Source organism: Schistocerca nitens, chromosome 1 (assembly GCF_023898315.1).
Source record: "Schistocerca nitens isolate TAMUIC-IGC-003100 chromosome 1, iqSchNite1.1, whole genome shotgun sequence".
Lineage (NCBI taxonomy): Eukaryota > Metazoa > Arthropoda > Insecta > Orthoptera > Acrididae > Schistocerca > Schistocerca nitens.
Genome location: NC_064614.1, coordinates 431,555,829 through 431,575,911, shown reverse-complemented (window position 1 = coordinate 431,575,911; position 20,083 = coordinate 431,555,829). Strand labels below are relative to the sequence as shown.

Sequence of the window (20,083 nt, the reverse complement as noted above, 5' to 3'; positions counted from 1 at the left end):
ATCAGGCATAGTTTCATTTACAAATACGTCTAATTGTTCATATTTCTTGCTCAAGCCCTGTACATTCTGGTGGATTATTTAAAGTTGCAAATACCTTGTTGTAGATTTCTCTGCTTTACCAACATAAATAAGGTCAAATCTCTGTTTCTCTTGTGGGCTTCCTCTTCTTTCTGGTTTCCACTAAAAAATCATTTAGATGGGATGGAGGCACTGGCTTCCGTCTGCTGTCTGAAGTTTTTTTAGTTGACAGTACTGGTTCTGCTAATGTTGGAGTTGATTCTGCTGCTATTGTGGATGGTTCTGCTGTTGCTAATGGTGGTTCTGTTGCTTTTGCTGTTGATTGTGTAACCGTTCTTGGTGCTTTTACTACTTTTGGCGGAGTTGGTCCAGCTACCATTGATTCTGTTGCTGTTGCTGGTAGCAGAGGTGGCTCTGCTGTTGATGTAGCTGCTGTTGCTGCTTTTGTTGCTGTTGTTTCTGTCATTGTTTCTGATGCTTTTAGCATTTTTTGTGGAAATACTTCTGCAGGTGCTTGCTTTAAAACTGTTAAGAGCTAATGGTAATGACATGCTGTCACTATGTTTGTTCAGTCTCTCTAACATTTCACTGACTTTACCACACAAAAGTTTCTTGCCCTTTTTGTTCAGATGCATCCCATGTTTCGTGAAGCAGTCTCTCTTAAGAAAATCTGTACAAAGAAAGTTTGTATTTGGATACATTTTGCATATTTCCTGAAATTGTGAGTTGGCTTCCCTAATTTCAGCGTTTACACACGAAGTGGGGATAAGGCCATGTCTACAAGGAATGCTAGTGACAATCACGTTCTGCTTCTTAGAACCGTCCAGAAATTTCCTTAAGTTGTGCACAGCATTCCGTAACTCATTCCTGTACACATCATTGGCACCTCCAATTAATAAAATATAACGATTTGTGCTTTTTTTGTTGTCTTTTATGATGTACTTCATAATTTCCTGCATTGGAGCGCCTGGTTTTACGCAACTGTAGGCTTTTAAGTCTATTGAGAATTTCCGCAAGACCGCGTCCATGGCTATCAGAGTAAATATTTAGGCCTACCTCATTTTCTGTGCTGTTGGCAGAGTACGATGTTTTTGGCGTAAATACTGATGTTTCAGCGGGTTCAGTAAGAAGCTGAATCATGTTTTCTAATAATTTAATGTACTTTCTAGCTGCTTTTAAATCTTTGAGTACTTCTTTTTTCACACTTAGTTCGAGTTCAGTGTTACACATCTCTGTGGCAGCTTCTCGACCGTTACACGGATGATTACAGTCACACGAAAATACATTATTGCGATTTACTTTCGCGAAGCAGCTTGAATGATACCATATATGTTTTACGGGACACGTTCTAACACCGGTTTTCACTTTTCACCACACGAGCGACACTTCACTAGTATGTAGGTAGATGTGGATGTCAAGTTCATAAAACAATAAATGCTCTTTCCATCACACTATTACCCCTTCCGTGACCAGTGGGACATATATTCTTCACATGTAAATTTATTTCCTTGAGTTTACAGGTATCTGAAAGTCCCAAACCTGTGTGGTGGTGTGATTAGTGTTGCATGTATCAACTGTTTGGAGCCAAAAGGCTCATTGTTTGGTGCCTAATGCATGAGACATCACTTAATTCTTTAAGTTATGCATTGTGTGCATTTTGTTTTCATGGTCTTATGTATTTTTTTGTGTCTACTATAGTTCAGCTCGCTAAATATATTTATTGTCTTTCTTACACTGTTTGCTAGAAATATATATGTTTGTGCACATATTTATTTATAAAACACTTTTACATTCATATAGTGGTTTTGATTTATTGTCAGTGTATGCAAAGAAGTTCTAGTTGTACCTTTTGTTCATATTTGTGCCTAGATTTATACATTTATTTATGTTATTTGATGCTATAATCTTATTTTATTTCCCTTGGTTTGATATGAAATGGAAAACTACACAAACTTATGGTTCTTTTGCAATGAATGCTTGCCTTCCCCTTTTGAAGCATGTGTTACTGAAATAAAAACTAGTCTCAATTCATTAATAGTCCTGGCTGTTTACAGGTCAACATCAGGAAATATAAAAATGTTTTTAGTCTCATGGACCAGGTATTGTCAGTTTTATTTTCAAAAACAACGGATTTTGTAGCCTTATGTGATTTTAATGTAGACTGTCTGACTGATAATAACAATAGAAGTAACTTCCAGAATGTGATGTCCACTTATAATCTGAATTCAGTAATCAATTTTCCCACTAGAATCACACCAGATTCCCAAACTATGATAGACAATGTATTTTTAAATGTAAGTAGATACCAGAACATTAATGTAAACCAGATTATAAATGGTCTCACAGACCATGATGGTCAATTAATCACTCTTTACAGTGTTAACCCTCTTGTTAAACTATCTCCCCAGTGGAAATGTATAAGAATAATGAACAAAGAGGCAAAAGAATCCTTCAATTGTAAGTTGCAGCTAATGGACTGGTTCTTTATTTACAACATTGATAATGCTAATACCAAATATCCAAATTCCGTAAGTAAGCCTTGGATCACAGAAGGTATTAAACAGTCATGCAGAACTAAGAGAGAAATTTATGCTAAAGTCAGAACAACTAATGATACACAAAAATGGAATCATTATAGATTGTACTGCAAAATTTTAAAGAAAGTAATGCAGAAGTCAAAAGCCCTTTTCTATGAGGAGAAAATAGATAAATCTAATAATAAAATGAAAACAATTTGGAACATTATAGAAAGTGAGACAAAGACAAAAACAAGCGACACACATGACCTAAAAATCAGGCATGGGGGTAACTTAAGAGAAAATCAAAAAAGTGTGGCTGAAATTTTTAACAAACATTTCCTGTCAGTAACCCAACAAATTGGCTGTAGGCCCTCTGTTGAGGAAGCTATGACTTTATGTCAGGATGCATACTCCAACATATTACCAGAAATGTACATTAGTCCTATCATTGTAGAGGAAATTCAAACAGTCATCTGGTCTTTAAAGTGTAAGAACTCTACAGGAGTAGATAATGTATCCAATAATTTATTGAAATTTTCATGTAAATGGATTAGTGATATTCTGTGCCATATTTTTGATGCTTCATTTCAACAAGGCACTTTTCCTGAAAGACTCAAGTATGCCATTGTGAAGCCCCTACACAAGAAGGGTGATAGAGTTGAGCTCACTAACTACCGCCCTATTTCACTGTTAACAGCCTTCTCTAAAATTCTAGAAAAATTAATGCACAATAAAATTACTGAACACCTCATAATGAACAGACTTATCAACAGGAGCCAGTTTGGCTTCCAAAGGGGCTGTTCAACTGAGGATGCAGTTTATGCACTTACAAATGAAGTACTTGAATGTCTAAATCAAAAAATGATAGGAATTGGTGTGTTCTGCGACTTATCAAAGGCATTGTGTAGATCACCACATTCTCATGAAGAAAGCCAAACTACTTGGAATAAGGGGTGTCGCAGGTAACTGGCTGCAATCTTATCTTCAGGAAAGAAAACAGAAAGTAATTTTAAACAGCTAAGATGAGTCAAGGGATACCTCCACTCAGTCTGAATGGACTTCTATTAGTTGTGGTGTGCATCAAGGCTCAATTCTGGGGCCACTGTTTTTTATGTTTATAAATGATTTACCACTATGTGCAAGCCTGCCTTGCAAATTTACTCTTTTTGCTGACGATACCACCATCTTCATGAGTGGAAAATCAGATGTTAATTTCGAGGAGTCAGTTAACAACATACTCTCTGAAGTGATTAACTGGTTCAGTGTTAATGGTCTCTCTCTCAACTCAAGTAAGACAAATTTTATCTGGTCCTTCCATATGCAACAGACCCTAAAAAAATTGAGCTCGGCTATGTATGCTATCAGAATGATGTCTTCCATTGGAGATTTAACCGCTATGAAGTCCGAATACTATGGGTATTTTCACTCCCTTATGTGTTGCGGAGTTATCTTCTGGGGAAATTTAGATTTGGCAAAGAAAATTTTTGTGGCCCCAAAAAGGGCTATTAGAATTATGTGCAGAGTACCCCCTAGGACATCATGCCGTAACCTTTTCAAAAAGCTGCAAATAATGACCACTGTGTCCCAGTACATATATTCGCTGATGTATTTTGTAATTAAGAACCCTGCACAATTTCGATCAAATAAGAACTATCTCAAATGTAATACAAGAGAGAAAGAAAATCCTCATTGTGAACTTAAGAACCTGACAGTTGTTCAGAGAGGTGTCAAATGGTCAGGTACAAAAATGCTTAACCATCTCCCTGACCAGATAAAATGTTTAAGAGAAAATGAATCTCTTTTTAAAGCAAAACTAAAGGAATATTTGTTAAATATCTCTGTTTATTCATTAGAAGAGTTTTATGATGCAAAAAGGGAAATAGCATTTAGATAGAATTATCCATCTTGTTAACATAGAAATGTGCTTGCAATTTTTCTCCAAATTAAAACATGAAATTTTGTATTAACACTCAAAGAAATCTGCTGTTATATGTACAATATCTGTTTTTCCTCTAAACTTTGTATTAACTATGTGCAGTTATGTAAAACATTTTTATATATTTAATGAAGACTGTTTTGTATCTTTTTGTATGTTTGTTGTTTTGTATGTTTGACTCGTTCCACATCTCATGTGACGTGCTCACGATACGAGATCTACGGAACATGAAATAAACAAATAAATAAAATAAATAAATTTCTTTATATTTCTCCCAGTTGATAGCTGCCTTACAAAAGCAAGGTGAAAAGAAAGTTGGTCACATTTTCCTCTGTTATTACAGTCCCACATAATGAAACTGTTTACTATAGCCACATCCAAAAGAAAGACGATGCCACTGTTTGAGTGATCTATTGCCAATAGCATACATTTCTCTCTGCTGGTCAAACCAGTCTACAGCTCCCATTACAGCTGTGTATTCTGCTGTGAATACATGGCAGGATATAACTGATGTTGTACCATCTCTAGCTTTTTCTTGTGATGAATCGTACAACTTTCCAGTGGTAAGCAGTTGACAAAATTATAAATAGCTTATTATCTTGGAATTTGTTTGATATAATACTGGTTCTTACTCTCTTTTGTTTAAATATCCCAATTCCGAGTAAAATTGTCATTTTAAATGGGATGTACATGTCTCACTTGATTCAAGGAAGAATAAATTTAGGGAGCCATTTTTCTTCTCCAGCGGGACATATACATCCCATATAAAAAAATATAGAACTATAAACAACAATCAAACTTTAAAACATGGCCTCACTCAGAAACCATTCCAGAAGCAGAACACCAATATTTCAAAATTATAATTCATTTAGTCACAAAAATGTTGAGAAAGAGTTTACTGGAAACATAATGGGAAAAAGTTTAGTAAATTCACAGTGTAGAAATTTAATTCTTTCCATAACACAATGAATCCAGTTTCTCTTTACCTTGCATAAGGGATAGTTGTAGCAGAAACTACGAGAAAGGATGGCTAACATCTGAGATCAAAGTACAGTATCTTGTGCCAGGAATAGAGAGCTTTACTTAATTCAGAGGACTAGTTGTAATCAAGACTTAGCAGTACACTACAAGCGATACTGCAAAATTTTTCAGTTTGTGATAAAAAAAGCAAAACCTATGTATTATCTACAGAAAATTTAAAAGTTCAGAAATAAAAGCAAAGGGGATTTGGAAAATCATTAGGCATTAAATGAGTAATTTCAATAAGGCAAATGCTATTCAACTTGCACGTGACATTAGCTATGAGACAGATGATGTTAGATTGAAATCACTGGCCACTAAATGCAGTGAGTTCTTTCTAAGAGCAGAAGAAAATACAAGGACAAAAAATAGACTATTGAAAAGAAATATATTGGACATACTTAGACATGCACTGCATACTCCACCAGCAGGCATTAGCTTTGCCAAATCTATTATTGCAGGTATCCTATTAAAAAACTGCACTCCTTGAAGAGGAGCACCTTTAGCCAGCAGTATGCAGTGAACCCTCTAAGCAGACCCCATGAGAACTACATACAGGTGCTGCTTCCAATGCATGTACAGTGAATATGGATGCAAGTTCTGGACAGGCAAGATCTGCCCACTGTCAAGATCAGATCATCCTAGTTTCCTGGCCATTTCCCATGGAACTTGTAGAAATTGTACTTGAGTACTTGTATTTGTGCTATTACACCCCTGTGTTTGGCAAATGGCTGCCAAGAAAACTAATGTTTACCTCTGCTACACATTTCTGCTGCCAATGTATTCCTGTTACCAGCACATGAAGACCTGTGTAATCTACAATTATTGGAGTAAAGGCCATGTTGTCAGTCCAAGGGCTTCATTGTGGATGTGAATGGAGCTTTTATTCTATCAAGTACTGATACCTCAAATGACTGGTACATGATACATCGACAGTACTACCGTGTTCATGTTTGCGAGGCTTCTCTCACTCCATCTCAGGAGTCACTACCAAGTGCACCTGTACATTATGTCTACAGCCCACCTCAGAGTACGCCACATCCAAGGGACTGGGATTGGGTAGTCCACAGACGTCTTTAAGTATGAATGTCTTACAATCTGTTGAGCATCTACATCATGGCTCAGAAGCGTTTTTTGATACAAGTGACTAAGACAATTCACTATCTGATCAGAAGTAACCATACAGCTCTGTACAGTGTGGAACTCACCTCTAGACATCATGAGCGGCAGACCTGTTGGTATGAAAGGAGGTGGGGATTATGGTGCAGTCAGCAGAGATGCAGTAACAGCAGAATGAGTAGTCATGAGAGCTCATAGACTTTGAATGTGGTGTAACCATTTCATGTCACCTGAATAACAAATGCATCGGGGGAATTTCAGCCCTTCTAAAGCTGTCCTAGCCGACTGTTGGTGATGTGACTGTGAAGTGGAAACGCAAAGGGATAACCATAGCTGAATCAAGACCAGGCATATGTCATGTACTTGTAGACAGGTACCATCGAGCGTTATAGATGGTGACCATAAAAAATCGCATGAGCTACACATGTCTTTAGTTAATGCTAAGTGACAGTTGAAGTTGTGTAAAAAGTCGTGCCACTGGACAGTGGATGTCTGGAAACAAGTAATTTCTAGTGATGAATCACACTATACCCTGTGGCAACCTGATGGAAGGGTTTGGGTTTGGCCAAAGCCTGGAGAACATAACCTGTCACCGTGTGCAGTGCCAACAGGGCCATTCCATTCCAAGTACTATAATCTTGGCAAAAGTTCCTACATGACTGTCACAGATATTAATGAAATTTTGTATATGTACCCAATGAACATTATTGAAATTTCATGATCATCAATTCAATACTTCCGGAGACTTAATCATTTGTTTGACCCCGTGGCGCAGCTATCAACAGTGCACACGTGAGTCTTCGGCCATTTTCAGACATAATACCTCCGGTAATATTTTCTTGAAAGAAACAAAACTGGGTCATCTTGTACAACTTTTTGCGCTCTCTTCAGCGAAATAATAAAAAGAGATTATCTGGGCGTTTTGCGTATAGACGACTTGAAGCAAAGTGGGCCAAAAAAATAGACACTCGAAAAAATGTGCAGTTTAGCTTTAAATATCTCCGGAACTAATTACGAGGTCCACCTAAAACTATGCATATAATAACTTATCAATATAAGATCTCAGAATATAAAATGTCATTCTGCTACCGCTTTCCAATAGTTTACAAATTGTGATTGAAGTTGACGATTTTCCTACAAACACTAGAAACTGCTAGTTTTGGCCCACTATTACAAAAAAGAGTCTTCTGTAAACTCATCTAATCTGTTTTGATTAGAAGCACCCTATTCTAAACCACCTAAAACTGTATTTGGTTTTGCAATGCAAGCTTAAAAGGCCCTAAAAAATAAGAATGTGAAACGAAGTCGTACAAAAAAAAAAGTAGACCCTAGAAAGAGATGTGATGTTTAGCTTCTTCTATCTCCGACAATAACTGTGGGATAAACTTGAAACTTGGCCCGTAATAACTCACCGATACGAAGTCTTAGAATATAAAATTTTATTCTCTTACTGCTTTATAACAATTTGTATACTGAAGGCAAACATGACGATTTTTCTAAAAATTCGAAAAATGGCCGTTTTTAGACCACATTCACAAAAAAAGTTTTCTGCGATCTCTTTCAAATAATTTTCACCAGAAAGACCGTATTCTAAACTAACTAAGACACAATTTTTGGTTTTGGAATGCGAGCATGTAAAATCCTACAAAAGAGAACAAGGTGGAGATGCAGAGATATGCGCCCATATTGTGCTGGTACCGGTACTCAAATTAAATCTAATGTTTTCTTATTATGTTCTGCCATTGTTTAGTATGCTCTGTGGAAGATAATATTAAAAGTCCCGATGACTAGGAAATGAACTCGAGTCTGAAAAATTGCAAGTAAGTAGCCTTTTTTGTTTTCTAGACACCTCTACAGCATTCACCATGTGCGTACCCAGCGAGGGGCAAGGGGGGGGGGCAGGTGCCCCCCCCCCTGTAAGATATTCGCAGTTTTTCTCTAGTTTACTGTTTTATTTAATATGAAATGCTGTATGTTGTCTCGAGTCCTTGTTTCCTGAGACTAGTATGACCTGCCCCCGCCCCCCCCCCCCGCCCCCAGTTCAGATACTGGGTACGCCCTTGGCATTCACCTCTACAAAATTATTTTTATAAAAAATGGAATGGAATGGAAATTCCGTAAAAAGAATAGTTTCTCTTTTTTGTGGTTCTAATAATTTGAGGTAATCACATTTTAACAGTAGTTTTTTAGGTTCTGTCTTATCAAAATTTCTTGCCATCAGTGACATCATCTGGCCAAGACTATTGATTTCCTCGTGACATCCTACAGCAAATTAGTGAATTCTGAAAAACATTCAAGTAGCTTGAAGTAAACATAAGCTTAAGATCTTAAATGAGACCTCTTCTAGCTTTGGCCTCTGTCTCTTAGGCCTGTATAAATGTATCATCAGTTTGGGGTAAAGTGTAAAGGAACCTTTGTCAGGTTTGGGAACATGTGGTGAAGACAGTTTCACCCATGGCTGCTGTCGCACAGCTGTTGGGCATGGTTCCAAAGGCAATGAAGATGCTGGTTTTCTCATTTTAAAAGGATCCAGCATGTTTAAGAAAGCATGAACCATAACAAAACACTTATACAATGTTTCATATGTACACAAACGTTCCACATTAACTGCAAACTATGCTAACACAAGTGCACCATACCTTCAACCAGAATTAAACTAGCACATCAGTAGCATTACACAATAAAATGATGTACTAATAATTATCTATGACATGAATAAATTCCAAAAACTGTCAGGAAGACTGCTGTGAAGTTAGGCATTATTTACACAACGTGTAACCTTCAGGCTAATACGGTATACGATGTGTGCTGCACTTGTTATGCAACAGTTTGCTATCATGATCTCTCCTGCCTGTGTAATAGACAGTTAGTTTGTTACGTTTGTAACCAGTTTTATTTGTAGTTATAACAGATTGAAATACGAGGAGGGACCTAAAAGAAACAGGATTGTCATAAAAAATTTATTGATGAACATTTTTACAAAATTACTTCAGTCACCTTCAAAATACTCTCCATTACATGCGATGCCCTTGTCAAGTCTATTTTCCCACTGTTGGAAGCATGTTTGGAACTTTTCAAGTTTGATGTTGTCCAGTGCCCTTTGCGAAGCTGTTTTTACCGCCTCCACATCGTTATAATGCTCCCCTTTTAACGTTTTTTTCATTTGTGGAAATAGGAAAAAGTCGCACGGGGCTAGGTCCGGCGAATACGGAGCGTGGGGAACAACAGACCACCTCTGAGATGACAAATACTGGGTCACTTGTAAGGCCGTGTGTGCTGGAGCGTTGTCGTGATGCAGAAACCAGTCACCTGATCGCCAAAGTTCCGGGCGTTTCCTCCTCACATCCTCTCGCAGACGCCTTAAAACATCCAAGTAAAAGTGCTGGTTAATAGTCTGGCCAGGGGGTACGAATTCCCGATACACAATTCCACGAACATCAAAAAAGACAATGATGATTGTCTTCACATTTGACCTCACTTGCCTTGCTTTTTTTGGTCAGTGAGAGTTGGGAGTCCTCCACTGGCTTGACGCTTGAGTGGTTTCTGGGTCATACCCGTAACACCAACTCTCATCCCCTGTAATGACTTTGTTCAAGAAGTTTGGATCACGTGCAATCTCTGTTTTCAAGTCCTGACACACATTCATGCGGATGGTTTTTTGCTCCTGTATGAGAAGGTGCAGAACAAATTTAGCAGCAACACGTCTCATGTGCAAATCCTCACTCAAAATCCACTGGCATGAGCTCCAACTGATTCCTGTCTATGCTGAAATTTGGTCGATCGTTTGGCGACGATCCTCGTTGATCTTTTTGGCGGACCTTTTCAATGTTTTCCTCATTTCGCGATGTTGAAGGGCGTCCAGAACGCGATTGGTCTTCAACACACATCTCACCACGTTTAAAGCGCCCAAACTACACGAAAACCTGTGTGCGGCTCATAGCGTCCTCCTGGAAAGCTTTCTGAAGCATTTGGTGTGTCTCCGTTGCAGTTTTTTAAGCAGGAAACAAAATTTCACACACACTGTTTGCTCTTTTAAAGTTGCCATAACGACTTCGCAGAGGTAACCCGCCAACATTTGGAGAAACACAATACCACACTTGCACGTTCAGCTCTACACTGACGCCGTCTGCACAGCTGTTTCATGAAGATCTCTACTAACACCATCTAGCGTGAGAACCCTGCACTACGTCTACGAGTGGTATCGCCCTCTGAGTCCGGTTTCTTTTGTGTCCCCCTCGTATGTCACGATGAGTCCTGACAAAAGACACACTTTTTTATGAAGTTTTTCGAGTTTATTAGACTGTATCTCACTTCCTAGTCATCAAGACATCTGATATAGCACTCCCCAGAGAGAACTGTGCGATTGGAGAACATAACAAAAGACGACAGATTTAATTTTAGCACTAGCAGAATATGGGCCAACTTTCAATGCACCTCCATCTTCTTGTTTTTTTTTTTAGGGCCTTATATGCTCGCACTGCAAAACCAAATATAGTTTTTAAGTGGTTTCGAACAGAGTCTTTCCAATGGAAACGTTTAAAATAGTTTGCAGGAAACATTTTGGAAAAGTGCGCAGAAAATACCCATATTTTGACTTCTCAGAATCAACTTTGCCCTCTATTTGTGAACTACTGGAAAGCAGTAGGAGAATAAAATTTTATATTCTAATACCTTGTGTTGGTAGGTTAACATGTGCAAAGTTTCACGTTTTTCCCGCAATTTCTTCCGGAAATAGAAAAAGCTAAACTTCACATTTTTTCCAGTGTCACCTTGCATCACCTTGTCGTTCTTTATTGCAAAACCAAATGTAGTTTTCGTGGGTGGTTTAGACAATGTTCTTTCTAACAAAAATAGTTTAAAAGAGTTTCCAGAAGACTCTTTTTTGTGATAGTGGGTCAAAAATAGCCATTACTGGTGCTTTTAGAAAAATCTTCAACTTTGCCCTCAGTTTGTAAAATTCTGGAAAGCAGTAGGAGAATGAATTTTTATATTCTACGACCTTGTATTGTTAAATTATTATGTGCAAAGTTTCAGGTGGATCCTGCAATCACATCCTGAGAAATTAAAAGTAATACTTCACATTTTTTCGAGCGTCAATTATTTGGCCCACTTTGTTCCAAATTATCCATATGCAAAACACCAACGAAATCTTTTTTTTATTATTTCGCTTAGGAGAGCGCAAAAAGTTGTACAAGATGATCTATTGCCGGAGATATTATGTCTCAAAGTTGACAAAGACTCCAGGCGTATTGTTGATAGCTGCATTATTGGGTCAAACAAATGCTTATGTCTCCAGAAGTACCAACAAAGTGGCCCAGTGGTTAGCACACTGGACTGGGAGGACGATGGTTCATACCTGCATCCGGCCATCCTGATATAGGTTCTCCATTACGTCGATAAATCACTTCAGCCAAATGCCGGGATCGTTCCATTGAAAGGGCAGGGCCAACTTCCTTACCCATCCTTCCCAAATGTGATGGGACCGATGACCTCGCTGGTTGAGCCCCTCCCCCAAATTAACCAACCAACCAACCAATCTCGGAAGTAACCAACCAATCTCGGAAGTAACCAACCAATCTCTGGAAGTATTGAATTAATGGTTATGGATCTTTAACAGTATTCATTGGGAATACATGTGGTTGATAAAAGTTCATCAAAATCAATTATGGTCATGTGGGAACCCCTAGACCACTTGGCATGGAATGACCTAACAGTGATGTACAGAGGAGGTGGTATTATGTATAAGGATGTGTTTTGTGCTTATTGTTTAAGAAAACGCTAAATGAGGAAATATTTGGACACATTTTACAGCATTGTGAACTGTGTATAGTAGCGGAACAATATGGAAATGAAGACTGTGTATATTAGCATGACAATCCATCCTTGCCTAAGAGGAAATGGTTTGTGGACAGTAATGGAATGGAATGGTCTAACTGGAGTTCTGAACTGAACCCAGTGGAACATCTTTCAGTTCTTGAAGAAGAATTGGCTGCCACTCATCCACAGACATTCAGACATCTCACTGGAAGCGTCCCCAGCAGACTTCAACCTGTCACTAAGGCAAAGAGTGGACACATCCTATATTAATGTCCACTAATAGACATCCAGATACTGGTGATCAGATAGTGCATGTGTGGCCTGACATCTGTATTGATTGCCACAGTGTGAGCTCTGGGAAATTGATACTGGCGAATTGCAGCCTTGAGGCAGCATGTGAGGTGTGTCTGGTTGAAGAGCATAAGGAGACAAGGATTAGGGTCTGAATCTCAGTGCACCTCACTACATTCCAGAATGTCATTTATTGAACACAAATAGAACACACTGACTTATCAGTTTGGTTCTTCCCAGGGCCGCCTGTAAGTATGAAGCTAACTTAGGGGAGCTGCTTGAAAAGTTTCGGAGTGCACTTTAATTTTTTAAAATTTATTTTCCCATCCTTAAATACACATGCAGCTTCGATATTAATTTTTGGTCGTGCTTCAAATGCGTCATCAAGTGTGTGTTCATGACACTACAATGAGTATATTGCTACACAGTAACATTACTTTTCTTATTTTCCACTAACTATTATCACCTTTGATCTTTTTTGTTGTTTCATAACCAAGAGAACAGTCCCATCCTTCCACAATCACCTCGTTCTTAAATGCCCCAAATGATTGTGAAATAATGAAATGTAAGAACTCATTGAAACATTGTGTGTTGCACCTCACCTATAGCTGTCACGCCGCTATTGTAGAACTGGAACAGCTGTGCATCCTGAATGGTCCAATGGAATTTTTGGTTGAGAAACAGGAACATGACATTTGCCTCACCTGCAACAAAGCAAATATAGCTAAAGACTAATATTTTATCAACATACAGCTAGTCTGCTGAGAAAGGATGACATTACCGTACCAATCAGTATGATGATGTTGCTCACGATGACAAAGACGACGATGATGATGACGGTGCGTCCATAGTAAGGCCGCCTCCTGAGACACGACTGCAAGGCCTCACGCACCAAATCCAACTCAAACACACCACCGCAACAGCCTTCACTCTGTGAGAACAACAAGCACATGTCAGTTTCGGGTAGCAAGAGATCAGATGTTTTGACAACTGATTGGCAATTAAAAACAAAGTCTGCCAAAGATGTGAAAGTATATTAATGCTATGACTCTGACAGAAAACGACAAAAGAACTGAGCGATTTGTCTCAAGAATCATACAAGGTCAGTGTAGCCCAAAAGGACGTGTAACAGAGGTGTTCACGGAAGTTAAGTTGGAATTTCTCGAAGAAGGCGACATTGTTCTTGTAAAATTCTGTTTGGTAAGCGCAAATTACTAGTACCGGTATCTGAAGTATACTGCACAACCATTCTACGTCCTCCATTGCATGAGGTATCTCGCATGTGGATATTCAGAATAGATATGACCAAACAGCATGTACAGAAGCAACTATTGTCTCATTTCCCTCTCTCATTGCATAAATGAAATAGGAGCGAATAGATGATTTTGATGCAAAATAACCTCCATCTTGCACTGAACAGTTGTTTGCGGAGAATACTTGTTGATGTACATGTATTTGGAGAAACATACTTCAAACTTCCATTTGATGAGCAAGATTTGCGTTTTGTGTTATTGTAAGGGGAATGTCAAGAGGTTGCCTTAGGAAGACAGCGGCCAGTTTCTTTATGCAAATTAGCTGAGTTCAGGAAGTGCTCCTTCCCTCGATGTTGATACAATGTCAACATCTTTCTTATTTGCAGTCCATCGGTTGCCCATCTACACGTTAATTACATTGCAGTACATTCACCAACACAGAGGCCAGAATTTGTTGACGGAGTTTTGCAACTCATTACATACTCCCCAAGGCTTTATACAGTGCATGATGAAAAGTAGGCTAACTTGCACTACTGCTAGTTATTCACTTTCCTGTTCCGCTCACAAATGAATTGAGGGAAAAAAGGACTGTCTGTGTTTCTATACAGGCATAGGTTATTGTTTCTTGTCTTTGTAGCCCATGTGCGGGAAGTGTGAGGCGTGTTTTTTTTAAGTAAGGTCCGTTTTGTTATAGGCACTAGTAGTTCGCTCGCATACCGCAAGGGGTGCGTGCCTCGTGTACCACCATGCCTTGGGAACAACTGTGCTCAGTTTCAGCTCTGTAGCTGACTTGTACGGTTCTGTTCTGTGCTTTCAAAATATTTAAGACTATCAACTCGCCCGCCGTGTGTGAGGTTCACTCAGTGATACGGTTTTTGTCAGCAAGGACAGATTTGCGAAGTGTACAGTGTTATTGTTATGAATGAAAGCAAAGTGCGTACATGGGTACGAGAATTCAAAGATGGCCGTGACAACGTCCATGATGAGGACCGCCCCGGTCGCCCTTATTTGATTACAGACGATTTGGTGGCTTCAGTTGAAGCGAGGGTTCGTGAGAACAGGCGCTTCACAATAACAGGCCTGTCAAACGAATTTCCTGATGTGTTGAGATCAGTGCTTTACAACATTGTTTTTGAACACCTAAAGCTTAGTAAACTTTGCTCCCATTGGGTCCCAAAACTGCTAACAGAGGACCACAAAAACCAAAGATTTAAGTGTGCGATGAAGTTCTTGACTCGTTATCACGAAGAAGGTGATGGCTTCTTGAGTGATATCATAACTGGAGACGAAACATGGGTTTCGCATATAATGCCCAAATCGAAGCAACAGAGCATGGAATGGAGACGCACACACTCGCCTGTAACATTGAAGGCCAAAAAGACTCTGTCCCAGCACAAAATCATGGCGTCGGTGTTTTGAGATAGGCATGGTGTTTTGTTGGTCGACTTCATGCAACGAGGAACCGCTACCAATGCAGAAACATACAGCCAACCCAGAATGATTCAAAACAATAGACGCGGCATGCTGACAAAGAGAATTGTCCTTCACCATGACAATGCAAGACCTCACACTGCAGGTCAGACCCACGATTTATTGGACAGTTTTGGCTGGGAAGTTTTAGACCACCCACCCTACAGTCCTGATCTTGTGCCAAGCGATTGCCGTCTGTTTCTCCACCTCAAACAACACCTCAGTGGCAACCGTTACAATGATGACGACGACGTGAAAACAGCAGTGAACTCTTGGTTATCGGAGCAGGTGGTAAGTTTTTATGAAGAGGGTATTTTAAAATTGGTTGAGAGGTATTATATGTGTTTGAACAAACTTGGCAACTATGTCGAAAAATAGAGTGAAGTATGTACTTTCTGAAGTACTCATGTTCAAACGGACTTTACTTAAAAAAACACGCCTTGTATGTTGGTACTGTAGGATTTGGTGATAGTAGGATCATTCTGCAGTCTGTATGCTGGTTTTCTAAATTTTCTCAACAGTTTTTTGCAAAAAGAACATCTTGTTCCTACCCTCGACTCTACCTAAATTAATGTAACATTTCCGTAATACTCGCATTTAACTGAACGTGCTAGTAACGAATCTGAAGTGCACCTATGTCTGCCTTTAATCTGACCTAGTGTGGCCAGCCGAAATGGCCGTGCGGTCCTAGGCGCTACAGTCTGGAGCCGAGCGACAGCTACGGTCGCAGGTTCGAATCCTGCCTCGGGCATGGATGTGTCTGATGTCCTTAGGTTAGTTAGGTTTAATTAGTTCTAAGTTCTAGGCGACTAATGACCTCAGAAGTTAAGTCACATAGAGCTCAGAGCCATTTGACCTAGTGTGGCTCCCAAACACTTAAGCATGATTCAGAAACGTGTTGCATATGTATTCTGTATGCGTTCTTCTTTCTAGATGATCCACACTTTCCTAAAATTCTCCCATAAACTTAAGTCGACCATTCACCGTCTCTACAACCGATATGACATACTCATTCCATTCCATCTTGCTTTACTACAGTATGCCTAGCTATTTAATCAAAGTGGCTGTGTTCAGGAGTAGGCTTCATTGCTAATGCCGTATTTGAACATTACAAGATTGTTTCTCCTACTCGTCTGCATTAGCTAACAATTTTCCACATTTGGAGCAAGTTGCCATTCATCATACTGTAGAATAAACCCAGTGGAAGTGAGAATGTCTTGTTAATCTATTTAAAATTTTCATAATCAACTATCAAAACGATAGTCAGACTCATTACCTTCGTTGCTACTCCTCTCCATATGATGGTGTTTTAGAAAGGGCAGGCTTTTATTATTTGCAAGTGTCTTCTCATTGGTCATGTCAAGAATACCATTATATCAAAAGATGTTATTAACAGTTATTACAAATGAGTGGTTTATTGAAATCGATGCCAAATGAGACTTGTTTTTGTATGAGATATTACATTTTTCAGGTTTAGAAAGATTAGGAATATTTCTTGGGTATTCAGCTGAGTAGCATCGACTAGAAGGTGCGATAATTTGGCAAGCAGACTTCTTACAATCTTCAGGCATTTCTGATGAGTGATTGTCTTCTGACGTGCGCTGCCCTTAAGGCCCTCCTTCCTGTCGCTGCTCTCTAGTCGGTCGTCTCAGGGTGTTGATCTTGCGCAATGGTGGGGGAAGCACACCTACGGGGCACGATCTGTTATCTTCAGTCCCTTTGCCATCAGTAACAGGAACGAGACTGTGGCGCGGTGACGACACGTCCTCTTCAGCTGGCATAATGGGAATGGATTTCCATGCAGACTACCCATGTGTTTTGACCATGCTCAAGGCTGGCTCTCAGGCCTTGCTTTATAGAAAACTGCTGTCTGTTTATTACCGTAGTTCGTTATATAGTCAAGTTTCTGCAGTCTCTTTTAGAACACAACCCAGAAGGTGTTGGACTGTTGCAACAAGTTGGTGCCATCATAAATCTTGACATGTCCATGGGAGATGCAGGTTGTTTGCAGATGACACAGTCGTTTATCGGCTGGTAAGGTCATCAGAAGATCAGAACAAACTGCAAAACGATTTAGAAAAGATATCTGTATGGTGCGAAAATTGGTAGTCGACCCTAAATAACGAAAAGTGTGAGGTCATCCACATGAGTGCTAAAAGGAATCCATTAATAACAATGAGCGCATGGCATTGGTGGCCGGGAGACCCCCTCGCGGGGCGGTTCGGCCGCCGTTCCATAAGTTCTTTAACGCCACGACGACGACTTGTGAGTGAATGAGGAGGAAATGATGATGAAAGACACACATTGACCCAGTCATCTCGAGGCAGAGAAAATCCCTGACCTCGCCTGGAATCGGGACCCCATGCGCGGGAAGCGAGAACGCTACCGCAAGACCACGGTTACACGATAAATCAGTCAAATCTAAAGGCCATAAACTCAACTAAATATCTAGGAATTACTATTACGAACAACTTAAATTGGAAAGAACACGTAGAAAATGTTATGAGTATGGGTAAGGCTAACCAAAGACTGCGTTTTATTGGCAGGCCACTTAGAAAATGTAACAGATCTACTAAAGAGACTGCCTACACTACGCTAGTCTGTCCTTCTTTTAGAATACTGGTGCGCGGTATGGGATCCTTACCAGATAGGACTGACGGAGTACATCGAAAAAGTTCACAGAAGAGTAGCACGTTTTGTATTATCGCGAAATAGGGGAGAGAGTGTTACTGAAACGATACGGGATTTGGGGTGGACACCATTAAAACAAAGGCGTTTTTCGTTGCTGCGGAATCTTCTCACGAAAATTAAATCACCAACTTTCTCCTCCGAATACGAAAATATTTTGTTGACCTCAACCTACATAGGGAGAAACGATCAACATATCAAAACAAGAGAAATCAGAGCTCGTACGGAAAGACATAGGCGTTCCTTATTTCCGCGCGCTATACGAGATTGGAGTAATAGAGAATTGTGAAGGTTGTTCGGTAAACCCTCTGCCAGGCATTTAAATGTGATTTGCAGAGTATCCGCGTAGATTTAGATGCTGTACTATGACGAACTTTGTTGGCTCTTCATTGTCTGTGCAGCCATTATGCTCCAAGCATCTCTCCTGCGCTGTCCAGATACTCTGGCTTACATACATTTTCTCACATTGGCAAGGAATATGATAGACTCACAGTTTCCAGAATCCTAGGCCATCCTTGAATGACCCCAACAAAGCTTTTTTTCTTGGCTTGTGAGCTGGACATACCCTTGTTGTTATGTTTCCTGAGTATTCTTCCGATTTTCGGCGATGTTTTTCGACATATGGGATAATGGCCATCGCAACTTCATCCTCAGCAAGCCGTGACCTCAGCTTCTTCAGTCTTATGGCACACTGTATCTGGCGGCTGCTGTAATCATTTGTACAGAACATGGTCTGTAGGTGCTGCAGGTCAGCTGCTAGATTGTCTTGGTTCCGCGTTTCACGGACTCTGTGCAGTACTGTACTATGGACATCTTCTCATTGTGAAGGGGATGCCAGTTGGAGGCATGCAGGTACAATCTGCGTGCATCGGTTTATGGTAGACACCGTGTCCTACTGTGCCATGTGATGTTCACTTGACTAGCACATTCTAATAATACCACCACTTGTAAAGTAGGTTAGAAATCAGATTAATAATGTTGCTCACGCAGCATATGTTCGATTTATCGGGCAACAACAAAGTTATTGACTGTGGATGGTATCGTCAGAATGGAAATAATGAAGTCACTGTAAAAAAGTCATTATTTTTGGCACTTATCTTGAATGGATTCCCACGTAGATTTCCTCGAAGTTGGTATGGCTCATCTTGATGATTCTAGGGTGATTTCACTTTGACTGCTAGAAGGTCCAGATCTGTATTTTAGCAATATTTAAAGACCTAACAAATGCGTTTTTCAGGAAATTCTTAATGATCAAACAATCCCAGATCAGAACAAAGGTATGGTAGAAATAATTTTTGACTTGGTGTTCACGATCCACATTTTTATTAATCTTGTTGTAAATTCACATATACTACTTCTTAATTGCCACATAACCAAGAGAACAGTTTTGTATCACTCTTCATATATTTAATTTCCACTTTAACCAAACACAAGACTTGACTGTTCTTTTACAAAGCGAAATAACAACTTAACTTCTGCAAAGTGAAACAAAGACTGCTCTGTGCGCATTCGCGCCAAAACGGTTACAAGTAAGTCAAAGATTACGATAGTCTCACCGAAATGAATACACGCAAGAACCATATCACTGTAATATATCGATACATCGGGGTACCTATACATTAATAAAACCAAATGTCACAAAATATGTCTGTTACTTCGCACAAAAGTAGTGCGATATTACTGGGATCGAGAACTGGGGTTGGAGTGACGTAATGGCCACGTAAATAAAGAACCATTACAACATCCAGAAATGGATTTGATTATTTTCTTCTATCACCAGCATGAGTCTGATGTTTTGGTGCAACGAATTCAGCTGCTGCAAGCAGTCTTGCAAATGATGTCGTCTGTGTGGGCAGGTTACGAATGTATCACCTACATATCGAAAAAAAAGCACGAGATTTTACAGACTGCCGACTCCAGGGCCGTGTTTCCACGTGCCTCCATAAACATAG

At 39.6% G+C, this 20,083-nt stretch overlaps 1 protein-coding gene across 1 annotated transcript in view; it reads right to left on the bottom strand.

Moving 5' to 3' along the window:
* Nucleotides 1-20,083, bottom strand: part of LOC126235919 (proton-coupled folate transporter-like) — a 178,900-nt gene that overhangs the window by 55,799 nt on the left and 103,018 nt on the right. Inside the window, exons 5-6 of the mRNA XM_049944879.1 lie at nucleotides 13,507-13,651; nucleotides 13,323-13,424 (exon numbers count right to left, since the gene is read on the bottom strand). Coding sequence (XP_049800836.1) covers nucleotides 13,323-13,424; nucleotides 13,507-13,651 — 247 coding nt within the window. The remainder of the gene's footprint in view (nucleotides 1-13,322; nucleotides 13,425-13,506; nucleotides 13,652-20,083) is intronic.